The 19,474-nt window shown below is 36.9% G+C and overlaps 1 protein-coding gene across 3 annotated transcripts in view; it reads left to right on the top strand.

Annotated features, from left to right (window-relative positions):
• The window catches only part of pcdh15b (protocadherin-related 15b), a 310,069-nt gene that overhangs the window by 40,040 nt on the left and 250,555 nt on the right, over positions 1 to 19,474 (top strand). For all 3 annotated transcript variants that reach the window (XM_089121979.1, XM_089121980.1, XM_089121981.1), the window contains 3 exons: positions 12,417 to 12,577; positions 13,789 to 13,944; positions 18,785 to 18,904. In XM_089121979.1, coding sequence (XP_088978105.1) covers positions 12,417 to 12,577; positions 13,789 to 13,944; positions 18,785 to 18,904 — 437 coding nt within the window. The remainder of the gene's footprint in view (positions 1 to 12,416; positions 12,578 to 13,788; positions 13,945 to 18,784; positions 18,905 to 19,474) is intronic.

Below are 19,474 nucleotides of genomic sequence, written 5' to 3'. Positions count from 1 at the left end.
TTATTAGTCTATTTGCACTATTACAGACCAATCTGGTCTTAAATGAGAGGCAATCACTGCATTTTAATCAAGATCCAAACAAATATGCTACACACATGTAGCATGAGTTGTTTTTGTTTTAAATTAGATGGTATCATTTATAGATTTAGAAAAAAAAAAGCTATGTTTCCACCACAATTACCTGGAACTATTTGTCCCAGGGACTTTTTTTTTGCCCCGGACCGCTTGCTTACTGTGGACTGAGGACTAAAGTACTGGTCCGGGGCGGAAACATTATGTAGTGACGTTGAACTGCGTGTGACTACTCCTCCCGGCGTTTGTTTTGAGTATGATTAGATTCAGATTTAGATTCAAGCTGTGCTGCTTTTGTGTGCGATTGGTTTACTAACAAAATGGCAGATAAGAGATGAGCACCCAAAGCATATTCAGAAAGCTCGTAATGCTAGATATAAAAGTAGACGTTTGTTATCAGCGGACATTGACCGTGAGAGTGATGGGACGAACGCACGCCATTGAGCAGAAAGAACAAGTGGTAAGAATTAATCAGCATGTTCAGCGCAAAAGTCCCACGCCGAAAGTTCCCAAACTCTGAAAAAGTACTATTTTTACCCGGAACTTCATTTAGAACCTGGTTCCTGTGGTGTAAACACACTGAGTACCACCCCAAAGTTCCTAGTTCCTGGGGAAAGTTCCTGCGGGTGGACTAATGTAAAACATACCTGCTCAAAACAAAAACAGATGAAAGTACTGAATTGAAAAGCAAATTTGACAGTAGGTGGCTCTTATGAATCAGTAGAAATAGCATTTCCTTGGTTATTGCTGTACACAAAGCAGCGCTGCACATAAAAAATTCAAAAGAACTGGTTCATAAGAGTCATTTGGTTGTGAATCAGACTACATTGACTATGAAGGACAACTGTAAACAAAGACCTGTTTTCTTGGTAATGATCTTTTATATATAAAAGAGCTGTGCTTGTGGAGAAATAAAAACTGACAAATTACATAATTTAATACTCAATATACAGTACAAAGAGTTTCTGGTTAAACTGTAGTGTTGGTGGTTCGTTAATAAGATGCAGATTGAAATACAGCATACGACAGTGGCGCAACTGTCCTGTGCGGTTTCTCTTCTTTATGTGTTAATTGACTGATTAATGTGAACAGATTTGCTCCGATCCACTGGAGAACATTTTTGGACTTAAGGATGTGTATGTTGCACTGATAAAAGCAATTTTTGTTCTTTACACTTATCTTAGACCTCCCATGGTGCACCTCACCATGGTGCAGATGCACATATGGCGTACAGTACGTTGCTACTTTGATGGGTCTTTTCAAGTACTGTCTTTTCATCCTCTCTTCATCTGCTCTCTGTTCTGTGTGCTCGAATTCGGAGGTGCTATAAGAAGGTTTCAATGGAAAATTGACAGCGTACAGGTGTGATAAAGGGTCAACACTTTTGCTGACCTCTGACTCAGCTAACAGGGAACATTCTCTTAATCTTCTGGCATGATTCTTTCAAAGTTATGAGCAAACAATCTTTCAGTTATAGTAATAGTTTGGTCAGAGCTATCTAGTCTTTAAAGGGGACGTAGTATGCAAATTTCACTTTTACGTGGTGTTTGAACATAAATGTGTAGAAATCCACCCACTCCTCTTTTTTTATCCCTAAGAGTCTCAGAACAAGCCTTTGTGTGCAGTGTGACATCACATATGCTTAGGCCCCACCCACTACTGCTAATGGTCTCTGCTCTATTAGCCCTGCCTCAAGTGACCTGTACACAGTCTGTCATGTTTATCTCTTCACCAGAGCATTTAACAGCAGCATTCAAGTAAGAAATGTATTCTTACATGTCTTAAGATATTCAATCAAGAGTGAGGGATTTTGTTTTTAATTTGTTGTTTGATTTATATTAAAAGTATATATAGCGGTAGGTACTGTATATTATGCTGCTTTAATTTTAATACATAGATATACACATGCGATTTCTTTACTTGCTGTTTATATTCACAGACATAACCGACTGTGTTTATGTGAACTTTGTGGGTTTTTGACATAAACTTGTGTGTATTTGACAGTTTAAGTGCAATAACACTTGAAAGTGAACTTAGTTTAATATTCAAGGGACACTCTATCTGACATACAGCTTTCTGTGTGCGTTGCTCGGATGTGTGCGCTCAGAAAACCATCTATCTGAAGTTTAGACTGATATGGCCTTAAAACGCATATATATATATATATATATATATATATATATATATATATATATATATATATAAATGTTCATGATGAACAACTGCAATGTCATGTGAGCGTGACCGCGATGGAGATGATAATCAAACCCAAACAGATGTTTTGGCTGAAGCGAGCTTTAAAAGCTTCACCCTTTTCTGGAAAGTGGTTTGAGAGCAGCAGCGCATTTGCATTTAAAAATACATGCATAAAACTAGCATGTTTTGCCTTCTACTCAAAAATAAGCTTTTACAACATGGTATAGTAATAATAATAATAATGGGACACCTCAGACTTATATTAAATATTGTCATAATTGGTCCCCTTAAAGGGATAGTTCACTTTGAAATTAATTTTTTGATATGTTTTAGCATACCTCAAGGGCATCCAAGATGTAGGTGTCTTTTTTTCGAGTCATTAAATCATGTTTAATTTTGACTTCTCTGTGCATGCTCGTTGACATGGACCCCCTAAACCTGCATTATATGACTGACAGACAACAACGGTTTGACCGAAAAAATTTCAAAATTGAAAATACTGTAACAAAGACAGCTACATCTTGGATGCCCTTGAGGTAAGCATATCATAACCAGGGGCGTAGCCAGAATTTTATTTTTGAGGGGTCCCGTCTTTAAATGAGGGGGCAACATTATTTATATATATATAAAGTTGATCTTTCCGTGCTTTTTAAGAAAAGTGTAATATTGTACTTTGAGTTTGAGCGCTTGCCATTGTCACGGCATATTAACTCTCACGCAAAGATGAAGATGACAGCGTACGTTACGCGCAACACGTTATATAAACAAATCAAGTTTGAAAATAAGCCGCATTTTACCGCGCAGCATTTTGATTGGTCAATCTATCAATCCTAATAAAACAACTTTTTTGTTTTGTTTTTAAGCAATCAGAAATCTGAGGGGACCGGACATGTAAATGAGGGGGCCTAGGCCCACCCAGGCCCCCTCGTGGCTACGCCACTGATCATAACATATCAAATATATAGCTAAAACATATCAAAAATTAATTTCAAAGTGAACTGTCCCTTTAAATAATGTTTTCAAAATGTTAACACAAAAAAAGTTATTTATACACTGTTCACAGAACATTTTTTATGAAAAATTTAAGTTGAACTTTGAGTTTTTTTTTTTTGCATATGTTTTTTATTATTATTATTTTTTATGCTTAAATAAATGGAGATGGGTGTATGTGGCAAGGCCAAGAGCCGTGGGAATTGAGTGAGGCCAGTATGAGCGATTCCAGAGCTTGTCACAGTGGCATATAATCCAGAATCAAGAAAATAATTTTGTGATTCAACAAATCATAATACCGTACTTTTGCATATTTAAAATTATATTTTGGTTTTCAAAGTGGTACTACCCTTTGGTTTGAGCTCTTTAAGTACCCATATTTGCATTGCATAAGGTGTTATAAGTTTGACAGTTTCTGTGTGGGTTTTCCAGTGTTTGGAGATCATCTCAGCATACAATTGTATCTTAGCATGAGTTAATCTTTTCTCTCTGTTTGTCTTTAATACCATTTAATGTGAGAAATAGATGAAATAGTTCAGAAGTTGGAGAAGTGTTTGCTCGGTCAAATTAAGGAAAATCGCTTTTCTTAAGCTTATTTCAGAGCTTCTATAAATTGGCAGGATTTGTGGTAATCTCTCCTTTTGTAATTTACCTTGAAATTTCTCTCCTACAGCTGTGAGTCTCTTCGCAATTATTAGAGTAAAGAATAATCATATTCATCCATGAGTATTATTATCCTCAATATATGCAATGCAATGCTGCCTTTACCTCAAATTACAGATAATATCCTGTTTTCCTCCATTTTCTCTCATTTCATCCTCCCGTCTCTGAGATCCACTCATTATCTTTAAAACCCACTGAAAGCTACTCCACATAAAGGATCATCATTTGGCTAAACATGTGTCAACTTTGGAAAGCTCAAACTGTAATCAAAGTTTTCAGGGAAATAGTGATAAATGTTTTAGATATAAAATCTTTCTCTCTCTCTGCTCTGCTGTTTAATGCACTTAATTACACTTAATTGCACAATAAGTACTTGGGCAAGTATGGAGTACAAATATTAAACATCATCTGCTTGGAATGGACAATATGGCCAAGTTTTTGTACAACAAACTGACTAAATGATTGCTGAGTTTTCGTACTGATGGCTGTAGTGTTGGTGGATTAAAGGTCCCATATTATGCCCCTTTTCACAAGATGTAAAATAAGTCTCTGATGTCCCCAGAATGTGGATGTGAAGTTTCAGCTCAAAATACCCAACAGATCATTTTCACAGCATGTTTAAATTGCCATTTTTTGGGGCTCAGAAAAACACGCTGATTTAGTGTGTGCCCTTTAAATGCAAATAAGCTGCTGCTGCTGCCGGCACAGGGGGCGGAGCTTCATGAGCTTGTGCTCGGTCTCTCAGGACAATTTCATCTCACGGAATGATTATTATAGCTGCACTGGTCTGACGGAATAAAGGCCACAGATGTCTTTTGTCGTTTATTTTGCACATATCTCTTTCTCTCTCTTTTCAGTTGACACCATAGACACCGCAAAAACTTCAAAAAATGAAAACATATATTCAAAATATGCATTTCTCAGTCCTTTACAAGTTTCTCGTGCCAATGTCCCATGATATAAATATGAATGACAACAGAAATGTGACGAATCCAATCAACATCTTGGATAGCACATCACATCGTGCACGTAAAGTGATATAAAACAACATTATAAACATTATGAAACATATATAAAGGTAAATTACCGTGTGCGCCTCTCAAACCATGCAGATTAGGCAATTCTTTTCAGACTACATGTCGTTTCTCTTCATCCATGTTCGTTCTGACCCAAAATGAAATGAACCGGGTCATGTGACATCACGTTTTCTACGTAAATCCTCCTTAAAGAACCCCTAACTTTAAACACCTCAAAGGCATTTTACATGAATTTTAAATACCGCTTCTGAATATCACAATTGTTTTTAAATGAACTCAAATTTACATTAATTTATAACAAAAAACAAAAACAAATACACAACTTAACAAAATACATGTCCTTAGACAGTTATAATATAAGAAACTCAGTCAGTAACGGTGTTAATTTCGAGTCGGACAATAATGCCTACAGAGTCAGAGTGCTGTATAGAGGTGGAACAGGTATAGTTTAGTAGTTTAATTACGGTTATTGTAACGTATTTGTCATTTGCTTGTATGTATCCATTATTATTAAAGGGATAGTTCACTTTGAAATTAATTTTTGATATGTTTTCTTTGTTTCCACAGTATTTTCAATTTTGACATTTTTCAGTCAAACCGTTGTTGTCTGTCAGTCATACACTGGAGGCTAAGGGTGTCCACCAAAAAGCATGCAAAGAGAAGTCAAAATTAAACATGATTTAATGACATGTAAATGTGAGTACACATTGATGGCCTAAGACACAAAACGAGCGTTTTTTGTGAGAAAACGAACAGTATTTATATCGTTTTTTACCTCGTGTAATCACAGCGACGTCCAAGTGATCTGAATCAGTTGTGCAATGTCCAACTGAACCGAACTGAATCAGTTCAATGTTACGCCGGAAGTGATCGCTTGCGTGTGACGTATTTTTACGGAGATTATAATATTTACACAGAGATTTCGGAAGTTTTACCTTTTACTAAACATATTTAGATATACCGAAATCGTCTTCCATTGTGGTTTCCCGTATATCTAAATATGTTTAGTGAAAGGTAAAACTTCCGAAATCTCTGTATAAACAAAGAGTGACGTCGGCGCACAAGCGATCACTTCCGGCGCATGCGCAGACCGAAGCGCCCGTGCCGTCTGATCATTTTGTCATGGTTATGATTACAAGAGATAAAAACGATACTGTTCATACATACTGTTCGTTTTCTCACACAAACCGCTCGTTTCGTGTCTTAGGCCATCAATGTGTACTTACATTTACGAGTCATTAAATCATGTTTAATTTTGACTTCTCTGTGCATGCTTTTTGTGGACCCTCTTTGCCTCCAGTGTATGACTGATAGACAACAACGGTTTGACTGAAAAATGTCAAAATTGAAAATACTGTGGAAACAAAAGACACCTACATCTTGGATGGCCTTGAGGTAAGCTAAAACATATCAAAAATTAATTTCAAAGTGAACTGTCCCTTTAATAGCCTACAAGTCTGCTGTTTCGGACCAGGTCCGAATGATGATCAAACATATACTGATGAGTTTAATTAAGTTTATTGTACTTCACGCAAAAGATGAAGCATCAGTTTTACTTCCGAAAATCACCGTAAGAGCTGAGTAAACACAGTAAGTTGTAAGAAATGCGCAAGTTGAGGGAGTTGAGGGAGCATTCATGTGGGCGGACGTTAGTCAAAAAACTGTTCTACTGACGTCATTAAAAAAGGAAGCAGAGAGATGCAGTCCAAACGGGCCGTTCGATGTAGGCTACTTCTGTTAATTAAAATATCTCGCTTGGCTTTGAACTTTGAGGGTCTAAATATATGTATGAATTATTAATTCATAGATTACCCATATTGACGGTCTTTATGGTCTGCAGGGGGCCTTCCTATTACTTCTCATTGCATTTATTTATTTATTGAATGTTTTTATTTTTATTTATTTATTTTTTTGTGTGAGAATAATCAAAGTTTGTTATCAGAATAGTGAATTAAACATCATTAGTCAGTTGGAGTTTTAAATATTTAGATGTATTATAACTAAGCATGACTCATTCCAGCCTGTGAGATGTCAAACCTTCTATACTCCTATATCATATGCTATGATTGTTCTTATCTAATAATGACACATTTATGACTTGTGTATGAAACTACTCACACGCTACGATCAAGATACTAAAAATCTGAAATGTCCCTGCAACTGCTGGGAAATTCATCTAAATGAAATAAACGATTTTTCCAATGGCAGGAAACAAATAAAACTCTAACCTCAAGGACGATTTAACTTAACACTTGTCTCAGCAATTTCTTCAAATGGCTGGAGTTATGATTCTGAATAAAAAAAGAACCATTTAATCAAGAGCCTCTCACCATTATTTAGTCCTGTAAGGCATGGATAACCATTACACATTGATCATTATTTCAATAGCACCTCATTATTGTTCTTGTACTCCTTTTTTTTTACAGTGAATGTGAGGTATTGGGTAAGGACCCTGGTGTTGATCGGGTGTACGTTGGAGGTTACCGCATTGGTTGCTTGATAGATTAGTTGTCAGGACTCAACGAAGTTGGTGGCTCAACAGATGACCAGGCAAACCTGGTTTAGGAACCCCTTGAATGTCCCCAATATAGGTGAGAAGACAATGGTGGGATGCTTGGATTAGTGGGTAATTACTGCTACGTTTGAGTGACAGTTAGGCGGTTGGACGGAAAGACTATTGATCTAGGCAATTTAAGTCTGGAAAAAGTGTGGGATTTTGGTGTCAATGTAGAGGTGGATTTGTTGGAGGCTTTTGAGGACTCCTAAGAATAAACTGACCTGTTGTCTGACTGCAAGGATGAGGGGTGGAAGGGCATCCATTTATATCCTGACATTTGACATGTCTTGCATCAACTCATCTTCATCTTACCATGCTCTCCTCTGGATCTTATTAAACATCCCACATGCTCTCTGATCATCCCCTCTGCATCCAATTAGAGCCAACAAACTGACCACAATGACCCTTGCTTGATGATTAGATTTGCTGATACCACTGCCAATTCGGTCATTTATTACTTTTGTTCTCATCTTTAAATTAGGTCCATTTCTTTCTTTTAAAATGTGTTTTCTTGTCTCCTGTACCTACTGAGCTGCTCAAATTCTGTCTTGTGTTTGAGTATTTGAACACTATATTATATATATATTAAATAAAAACTTTACAAGTTCAATTAATGTGAAGAATGATGGGAAGTCTTACCAGGCAGTAGTATTATAGTACTATGTACTGATGTACTAGTTTTACCATTTAAAAAGTTAAAGATAAACCGAATGTGTTTTATTAAAGTTACTCAAAGTATTTAAGTGATTTCAAATTATTTGAGTAATTATGTAAAATAAATAATTTCATTATAGCAATTATGCATTTATAATAACTATAAAGATACGTTTCTCTGTGAATCTGATGAAAACATGGTGTGCTGTGTAGTTTGATGGAATTGTAAATGACCTAATCAATATTCTCTCATATATACATATGATATTTATGAGCTTTAATACCAGTCTGGCTCCGCTTAGCAGGAATGGCTGATAAAAATGCCATTTGGTCTCCAACTGGCGGAATGAGAACAACCATTTCTTTTTTATACCGTTATCAATGTGAGTGATACAACATTTACAGAATGTCAGATTCTCCATGCCCAAAGAGTCTCTTTACACCACTGCAGTTCAGAACAACACAGGAAGTACATTTCCAAGCCAGGAATGATAGAGCTGGATAGACACAGTGTTTTCAGCTGGGGTGGAACCCTGTAGAGAGAACAGTGAGGCCAATGAAGGAAAGGAGGAGGATTCACATTGAAGTGTGAACAGAGATAACTCAACATACTGTGCCGAGCATCACCCAGGTTTGCTGGCAGCTTGCAAGGGCTGCGGCTTGCTGCAAACCAGCTGCCAAGGGACGTCCAGGATCAGGCACACCGCTGTTTGAGACAGCAGAGAGAGAGAATTGCGTGCCGCTTTTTTGAGATATTCTCAGTGCTCGCCAAGAATACGTTCATCACCCATTGGTGGAACACAGAAAACCATCTGGCCGCATGCTGAGAGACAGGGCTATAGAGAGAGGGAGGAGGAGAAGCGGTTACCTGCAACCTGGAATATAGTGCGAAAGAGCTGTTCTGAAGGTGTACGCTGAGAGGAAGAAAAAAGAAAAAAAAAACACCGGAGAAATATCATTAGTATGTTGTCAACGTATATTTTTTAGAGTACAGAAGCGTACAGAAAACATAGAATCCTTTTCAGCGGACCACAGCATTACAACAACAACAAAAACATTTTATTTCTAATTTGAATGTTCATGTTAACTTCCTACCGAAAAGTCTATCCATCCATCCATCGGTCACTATGCAACTGTTAAAAAAGTATGTTCTGTATAGTATGAATGTGTGTATTATGAATTAACAGTGTTGTAGTCAAGACCATCTCACCCGAGTCCGAGTCGAGACCGAGATCAGAGAGAGTCGAGTCCGAGTCGAGTCCGAGACCAAAGACAGTCGAGTCCGAGTCGAGACCGAGACCAGTGAGAGTCGAGTCCGAGTCAAGACCGAGTCCATAGAGAGTCGAGTCCGAGACCAGAGACGGTCGAGTCCGAGTCGAGACCAAGACCAGTGAGGGTTGATTACCTAATTTACTTTTATTTACTTAGAGAAATCCTTTTTTTTTTTTTTTACTGAATTTACTCAGAGTTTAAAAAATATGATCAGTTTAGGGTAAAAAGGCCACATATGTGCAGTTGCGCACTAGAAAATCACCAATCACTGGGCGTGTCAATCCATTTAAAGAAATATTTTATTAACATACATTAATAATCATGAAAAATATTTTGAATTGAACTCGAGTGGACTCGGGAATAAGTCCGAGTCCTAAAAAAAAATGTTCGAGTACGAGTCAATTCCGAGTCCAAATGCACACGAGTCCATGACAAGACCAAGACCATTAAAAATATGGTCTCGAGACCGAGTCCGAGACGAGTCCGAGTCTCGAGTACTACAACACTGTGAATTAAATACATATGTCGTCATTGTCATGTGACCTATGGTGTCAGTTGTGTCGCTTCACCTCCATTCACAACTTTTCTCCCGTGGCCTCATGGGACAGTGAAGCGTCCTTCGACTGTAAACTGGAGAATCTCACCATAAGTAGTAGTATATCCGGGTAATTGCTCGGCTCACATACTGTTTTTCGCCTGCTATGTAGTATGGTATAATGGGCATATTCAGATGGAGTGCAAGTCTACTGATTTGGGACAGCACATTGATTTCTATTGGCAACATAAAGAAAAGAAATGATGTTAGCATTATAGTGTTATAGTGCCTGAAATGACCTTGTTTTCCCTGGTTGTTTTATGCACAGTAATAACTGTAGCTGATGACTTGGAGGGAAAAGATGAAAAGATGACGTATGAAACCATATTGGTTTATTTTCCATCAAGGTTTGTGCTTTGTTTAACCTGTTATGTGTCTTAGTGCACCGGCTATATAAGCTGTGTTTTAGACATAATGTGTATGTCTTACAATACAAAGCATACCGTATATAAAACAATATTAAACAACAACTCAGTGTGAAATCTCCTCAAGGATTTAGTTTGAATTAATACTGTCATACAGCGGTTTGAAATGAAAGGTTAAAGTGAGCATGAGATGTTCTGCTCTACTTAGTGAACTGCTACTGTAGCTCATGCAATGTGTTCTTATGCTGTCAGATAAAATGACCTGCTGCATTCAGAGAGGTCTCATTAAACCCACACAACAACACCTGGATACTGCTCTACACAGTTTTTGGTTGCATTTTTTGACACCCCCCTGTGAAAAAGACGTGCTTAATGTGCTCTTGAAGTGTATTTCATATATACACTTTCATGACTATGTTTCTTAACACGCTTAAGTACATGTAAAAAAGGTCACTATGTATTAATTTCCAGTGAAAAGATTGAATAAAAGTTATGTTTTATGTTTTAATAATTCTTTTTCATGCTTTAAAAAAGTACACTTTAAAATTTTGAGTTGACTATGTGTTAATTGCCACGGGTTGTGTGGGAGAGACTCGACACACAAAGATGATGAAGTTAATCCAACACAGTACATCCAAAACACAACTGCACAAAGACGAGACCCGACTAAGACACGCCAACTGAACTTAATTAGGGGAGATAATGATACGCACACACTTGAACTAAGTGACGAAATCAGATGAGTGACCGTGACGACAAACAAGGCATCAAAAACAAACAGCCTTTGATGGTGTGACAGTAACACACTAAATCACATTTAATTGTAATTAAAGTTACTAAATGTACTGTACTGCAAATGCAATGTAATGCAATGTACTAAATTGCTATTTCATCATTACAAATGTGTAATTACAAATATATTTAAATGTTTCATAGAACTTACATTTTTAGGTTTAATTTACCACAAATACACTTTAACCATGTTTCAAAGACAATAGAAGTAATAATGAAATGACATAAATATGTACTTTAGTCCTTAAGTGGGTCAAAAAAGCACTCATAACTAATTGCTGGGATGCACCGATATGAACAATTTGACCGATAATTCTTTATATTTGAAAGCCGATGACCGATATATTGCACGATAAATCTAAATCCAAATATTTATATAATTTTTTAGAGCCTGATTACAAAACAAAAGTCTCACCATTAAATCATGTCCCAAGCACACAATTATAATGATCTTCTCATTAAAATTTTATGTAGCCTATATGACAGACTTGTGCTGCACATTGCACTTAACTGTATTGTTTTTTGGACTAATTCCAATCATATTTCAAGCAATTCAAAACCATCAAGGTAAACAGCATGTATCAGAAGTGTCTCAGCTGAAGGAAATATTCATCGCAGAAACAATGGGAAACAGAACAAACTTCAAAACAAGAGTTCATAAACGCAAAACCAATACAGGAACACAGACTGGAATAATGTCATCAATAATTTTATTTATATATATATATATATATATATATATATATATATATATATATATATATATATATATATATTAATATATCTTAAAGAATATCATTCAGTATGCTAAATTAATGTTTTTGTTGTTTTCGTTTTTTTTTTTTTTTTTTTGGAGTTCATGTTAATATCTTTGCAGGCAGACATTGTTGAGATCTCTTCTAAAAAATTAGAAGGGAAATAAAAACACATCTGTTCATCCGCTCTGTTGTACATCTTAGGTCTCTAATTAGCTTTACTGTTTCTTCCTACACAAAAAAAAAGAATAAAAAAAAAAAAAAAAACTGACACTTGAAAAAAAAAATCTCAGAGTCCCTAGTTATATTTGCATGTGTGCCATTGTAGTTGCATGCAAATGAGAAGAACAAGCAATTCTTGCATTTGTATTTAACAGTGTAATTAAATGATTAGGAATATGCCACAAATTACTTATTTTGAAAAAGAAACAGTGAGAAAATAAAAATGTTTGTTTGTTATTATCACAGGAACCATTCTGGTGGAGAACATGCAGATAAACGGGAGAGCAGAAGACCCTGACAGGACCATCTCTTTATCTCTCCGGGACAATCATGGCCACTGGGTCATTCTGGACCCGGTCAAGCAGCGCTTGTATCTCAATAGCACCGGACGAGTTCTGGACCGAGATGTAATTATCTGAAATCCCTTTGCTATTCAAGTCTGAGACCACCACGGAATGCTAGTGACACAGAAACGACACACTTCACCTTTAAACATGACAATAAACATGGAAATATTTGGGATTTTTAAAAGTGCCCCAATTTCAGTAAAAAAGGTTGCTAATGCTATAAAGTTGCCAATAAAGGGTAATAATTAAATAAATAAACAACCTTTCAGTTTTTCCATTATTGCATATCATTTAATTTTCCAAAGAGTCTGAAAATGGCTGGTTTGAATATTCAGTCACTCTAAACCACCCCTTTTTGAGAGTCTACTCTGCTCTGATTGGTCTAATGGCCCAGTCTGTTCCAATTGGTCAACCGCTTACAACACATGTCAGAAACAACTAAAGTGTTTGAGGATGGGCCAAAGTAGAAGTGATTTGCAAGCAACCAATGAAGACCATAGTCTGTCATTATGCAGTTTTTTTTACATTGTTATGTAAGTTTGTAACAGGAAGTGAGACTGGAATTGACGACATGAACTTTTTTTGTGGTTCACTTTGATCTTTTAAACTTTGCAGACATTTCCCCAACAGCTATATTACCGGTATACATTGCATGAAAGGTAATATTCCAACGCATTCTCATCCCAAGGCGTCATATACGACACTTTTTCCGAAGAGTAGACATCCAACGCACATGGCACCCTTTAGCATCAATATAACATGCTTCGGTTATTGGTAGGTTTAGGTCTGGGGTAGGGTTAGGGTTAGATCACTAGGAGGCGCCATCTGTCCCATATGTATATCTGCATCTCATATTGACGCTAAAGGGTGCCATGTGTGTTGGATGTCTACGCATTGGCAAAAGCGTCATATATGACACCTTGGGATGAGAACGGCTGAATATTCAAATAAGCAAATAATAGTCGCACTTTAAATCCTAAAATTGTTAGGCTGATAATATAATTTGGAATAATTATAAAAAAGAAATCAACCAGTGGTCTCAGACTTTTGGACACTCTTTCTCTGTTTATTTATTTAGGTTCAATCAGAATTAGGATTAAAATAAATAATAAATAAACAGATTCTCTTTAGCTGGGAGATCTGTTGTTCACAGCATGCGCTTTGTAATGGCCTTCATAATGGACTGCAAATGGTCATTTTTAGTTCGTCCTGCTGAATGCACACCATGCAAATGAACTGCTTGAATTGGATCTTTCCTTTTTGTCTTTCAGCCTCCCTCCTACATTCAGTCCATTGTAGTACAGGTTCAGTGTACTAATGAGCTTGTTGGCACGGTGATCCTACACGAAGTGCGGATAGTCGTCCGGGATCGAAACGACAACACCCCACGCTTTCAGCAGCCACGATACTATGTAGCCATTAATGAGGTGAGTTTCTATTTAGCAGGGCTCCTTTTGTTCTTCTTCCGTAGTTGTAATGACTTTTTCATGAGTGACTTTTATTCAGTTTCTGGAGAACACCGAAGTGGCATTCTGGAGCACACGTTATTAAAAGTTTGCAGAAGTGAATTGCTTAGCTAAAACTGAACATTTGCTAGCTGTAATTGGAAATTCAACCAGTGTATTGTGTCAGTGTGATGGTTTACCTACGCCGGGGTTATTTTGCGGTAAATGAATTGCACTTGCGGGCTACGGAACTGAATCATTTAGCTGTTAACATTTCTCTGTATTTGACTGCCGTGTAATTACCCCAGAAGTGCTGTGGCTCACTGAGTAAATCTGCCACTCACCTTTTGGGACTTATTTAGCTTCTCTTTGTTTTTCCACAGCAAAGCTTGCATTGTGAATTTCCATTGCACTGTTTTTCAGCACGCACAATGTTGAAATTTTAGCTGAAATCTTCCCATAAACCTTCTCTGCCCCTCTTTTTTTCTCATTCATCTATTCTGATCCATTCAATGAGCCAAAAGTTGGGAATAATTAAAGGGATAGTTCACCCCCCAAAAAATGAAAATCCTGTCATCAATTACTCACTCTCATATCGTTTCAAACCCGTAAGACTTTCGTTCATCTTCAGAACACAAATGAAGATCTTTTTGATGAAATCTGAGAGATTCCTGTCCCTTCCTGGCATTTTTACTTTTCAAAAAGTATTGCAAATAAAGTTATTGTAAAACTAATCCATGTGAATTGAGCGGTTTAGTCCAAATTTTCTAAAGTGACTCAATCGCTTTATGTGATGAACAGGGGTGCGTTTCCCGTTAGCCAACTATGGTCGCAAGTTCCGTCGTTACCAATAGAGTTCAATGGAAATTGCGACCAACTTGCGACCATAGTTGGCTAACGATCCCCAGATTGAAGTTAGGTAACAAATAGATTTAAACATTTTTTTTTTCTTTAGAGAAGTCTTCTATGCTCACCAAGGCTGTATTTATTTAGTCATATTTTGAAAGAAAAAAATATTTACAATTAAAAATAACTGTTTTTTTTATTATTATATTTTAAAAAGTAATTTTCTCCTGTGATGGCAAAGCTGAACTTTCAGCTGAATTTTCATCATTACAGTCTTCAGTGTCACATGATCCCTCAAAAAAATATCTAATTTTTTTGGTAGCTAAATGCATTATTAAATCTAAATATAAGATATATGAAAAGGGAAGGAGATGTGTAAAACTTTGTGGATGACAGTTATGCCAGTTCGGTGGAGTTTCATGGTGGATACTTTGTGTGGGCCTGCCATTACAGTCACAATACACCGCATTCTTGTACCTTTCCCGTTAAAAATGGCGTCCTTTTCTGGACGTTCATTAGCCCTATTTTTATTTTTTCCTTCACTTTGGATTAGCTTCCGAGGACATTCAACACGTAGTGTCATGGTGGGTCTGTAGGAATGCTGTCTCGGTCTCCAGAGATCTTCTCACACTGGATTGGCTTCATGGAGAGTGTGTGGCTTTCAGCTAATTGAGAGTTGTTCCCCGGAGAGCTGTCAGTAGAGATTTCCCTCATTAGGAGGCAGCTTCAGTGGCAGGCAGCCTCCTCTCGAGTGGCCTCAAAAAAACGGCAGGCTGTATTGCCCGCCATCGATTTAAACCGGAGTTTGAAACGTCTGACTGACGCACTGATAAGGGGGACTAACACAGCTCAGTCCATCAGTCAACAAGCACTGCAGAGTGCACTACATAAGTCCACCCGAGTGCTGAAGTAGTATGCTGAGTTAAAGAGAGACGGCGAAGTAAATAATAATGTTGGGGGGAAAAGCATTTGATGGACGTGTGGATTGAATTGCAAGTGGTTCTAAAATGGCTAAAGGGTTGTTTGTGTTCATTGAGTGTCTGCAGATGCTGTGAAGTTATAGAGAAGTTCAGGTGTCCATTGATCAATGTCACTAACTTAATGTCCTTTTGCCTTACAGCTATTGAGTTTGATTGGCTGTCTTAAACTGTAAGCTACAAGACGCTGTGCTATACTGAAAATTGTCAGGCTGACGACTGTTGGTGACCATTTTAGCCATGACTATATTTGCTTGTAGCATTTTATTAATGTCAGAGCTTAAACCATGATTAGCTATACTTGGTCTTAATGGCTGTAGGACAGAAACCTCATATCTCCATATTTTGGCGTTTATTTATTTTTTCTTCCATAAATCATTACTATCGTTCAGTCACACTTTACATCTGCCTGTGGGATTTGCAAATATTTTACCAATGTAAAGTAGAGGGCTCCAGCAGAGGGCTCCAACAGCCGTTATACAGAGATCGGTAACTCCGACAGCACTTTTAAGCCCTATAAGTAGTAATTTATGTGCACAATTGTCGCTATTCTAGTGTTGTTGTTTTTTCCGAGGCAAGAATAGTTCTTCTTTAACGTTATATATTAAGTTGCTAAAGCAAGTGGCAAAATATTTAAACATGTCCCAGATAGCAAACTGACATTGAATCAACGTGGAAACATGACATCGAAACAACGTTGATCTGACATTGTTTTTCTCATCGAATTAACGTTGATCCAACGTCAGACGCGTCATTCTTTCAAAACTAACGGAAAATGAACTTGAAATCAACGCGTTGTTTCAACGTTATGAAAGCAAACCAATTTTCGATTTTCATTTAGCTTTGAAGAATGCCGCGTCTGACGTTGGTTCAACGTTAATTCGATGAGCAAAATCAACGTTGTTTCAATGTCATGAGAGACGTCGTTTCCACGTTGATTCAATGTCAGTTTGCTGTCTGGGGTAGGCCTTATGTTAATATCGCGAACATTTTAAATAAAAAAAAAACCTCTATCAAACCTTTTCTTTTGCATTTAAATCTTTTTTTTTTTACAAGAAATATTTAAAAACAAGCTATAATTTAAAAACTTGTTTTTCCACCTCCACGAATAGATGAGTAGGCCACATCCATATCTCCCGTTGTTGAGGTACCGTGTAGTTTCCCTTGCTTTATTTACGCTGGGCTTATAAGTTAAAAAGAAAAAGACTGTGAAAAACAGCGGTATCACACTGATATTCGCGTCCAGTGTGATCAGCTCTACCTGTTAACATGGGTACGGGAAAAAAAATACGTACTGGAAACGGAGTATGTGTGACAGGCGAAGCGGAGAGGAGAGCCGATTCTGGGAAGCTTCTGAAACACACCACGTTAGCGGCTGGTATAAACACAAGCATTGACTTGATCTAGTACCATGAGTATCCGGTAGCGGTGTCGCAGTTGTAAATAAGGGCTAAATGCATACATTAACCCATACAATTTGTATTATGTTGTCTACTAATCGAACTAATCAAACACTATTTGAAAAAAAACTGATCTATCTATAAAACATAATCAGAAAGAGCTATATTTTAAGTACACATACAATTATTATTTTTTTTTTTTAGTGATAAATCTTTCATTGTTTTATTTACACACAGACACTCTCCAAGGTCCTCTCCGCAGTGTCAAAGCAATTTTTAATAAGCAGGATTCATTTCCCAATTTAAACAAATACCCATTTAAATGCTTAGGATGTTTGCATTGTAAGGCTGTTCAGGGAGAATTTTAGATTCAAAAATGTGTCTCATTATGCAATGTTTTCTTCGTCAAATCATAAAATTTCCTATTGATTCAAGGTGGCTTCACTGTACGATCCAGTCATTTTATATAGATCAGTGAATGCGATGTACTTGTTGCCTCAAAATTTTCTGTTCTAATGATGGACAAACATATCCTGATTAGATTGTCACATTTTAGGACCCCCTTGAAAACAAGAGGATGCATCTCAATGGGTTTATCCTATTTGTTGCAAATACCTCTTAACTCCATTCAAGCTTGATTGTGGTCAAATGTTAATATAATGACACTCTCAAGTGTCTAGCCACAGTATTTACTTTGAAAACACAGTGCTTGAATATTTTCTATTTTCTGAAAAATAGTGAAATTGGGCATACAATGTTTCCGTCTGACAGCAACATATACTGCAGAGCCTTGTTCATAAAAGTACTTAAATATAATATTACTAAGACATATTATTGGAAGATTTTGAATGACAACTAATATTTAATGCATTAAGTAGTTATACTGTTATAAAGATCTTACTGATTGCACTTTGAAGAACATATGCCAATGTCTATGCCATTGTGCTTTATTTGACACTTTCAGATTCACTCAGGATTTTGTTTCTAGGAGCTTATCATGCATAGCAGGCTGTTTAATTTTTCTTTGTTCAGATAGCCTTACATGACCTCATCATGACAGCAGTCAGAGAGTTTTCCTCAGATCGTAATGGCAGTTATTTTCATCAGAAAGGCTCTCTGAAGCATCCTAACTCTCTTTGCCAGTTTTGTTGCCTGGAATTTGTCTTTTTTTCTGTCTAATATGTCTTGTCAGAATGTCAGAGTAGAGGCGCTGGAACTAACGTCTGAGTTCCCAGGTGTCTGTAGCTTCCGCAGCAGACTCGTACCTATTACTTCCTCTTTTTCTTTGCACTTCTGAGAGCCACACCACAGCAGGACGTCGTTATGACAGCCAGGATACTGTGAAAGAGATGAAGAGAAGGAGCACAGTGTACTTTATTAGAGCATATACATCAAAATCTCCCCCAAAGGAGTGCTGTTTTACACAACGGTCAAGGAGCTTTAAGAATAAATCAGTCCGCTTACTTACAGTACCAGCACCAGGAATCAAGCACAAGATGATGAAATGGCAGTAGCAACTAAGGAAACCGTGTTCACGCTGATTGGCGGCCAACTGAGAAAGTGTTAAAGATGCTTAACTTGTGTTTCTATCTTTTTCAGCTAACACCTATTGGAACCACCATCTTCTCAGGTTTTACAGGGAACAACGGGGCTGTTGACCTTGATGATGGTCCTAACGGACAAATTGAATACACCATTCGGTACAACCCCAAAGATCCAGTATGTATTTTTCTTTCTTTCTTTTTTATTGCTAAGAATGTTCTCAGAATAATAATAATCAAAAAATAAAGCTAATATCTTCAAATGTGATTTGAGTAATTAATATGTATTATACCGAATAAACATTGGAATGAAAATACAACAGCATCAACAACAATGTAAGACAACTTACGGATTATATGTTTATATGTATTTAAGGGGCCAGACAGGCCAATTTAGCTCAAAAAGAATTATCACTTGTACAGCCGAGCAAAAATTATTCAACAAGCGTTCATTCGAACCGGCCGTAACTATAACCTCTGCAGCGGATATAAATATACAAACTTTAGTGAAACACTATTTATTAGCAAGTTAATTAAGATAAGCAGCTGGAGGCTGGATCTTTATGGTTCTGGAATATTGATTTTTGGTCTTAGAGTGTTGAATTCTGTTTGAATGAATCACATGGAAGATTCATCTGTGTTTGGTTCACCCTCAAATCCTACAACAACAATACAATTAATGCTAATATATAAGAAAAGTAACATCAAAATATGGTTACTATTATTATTAAGTCTATTATACAGTACA

The sequence above is a fragment of the Pimephales promelas genome, chromosome 17 (assembly GCF_988280905.1).
Source record: "Pimephales promelas chromosome 17, fPimPro1.hap1.1, whole genome shotgun sequence".
In the NCBI taxonomy this organism is placed as follows: domain Eukaryota; kingdom Metazoa; phylum Chordata; class Actinopteri; order Cypriniformes; family Leuciscidae; genus Pimephales; species Pimephales promelas.
The sequence above is the reverse complement of the archived record's forward strand: the minus strand, read 5'-3'. Positions and strand labels throughout refer to the sequence as shown.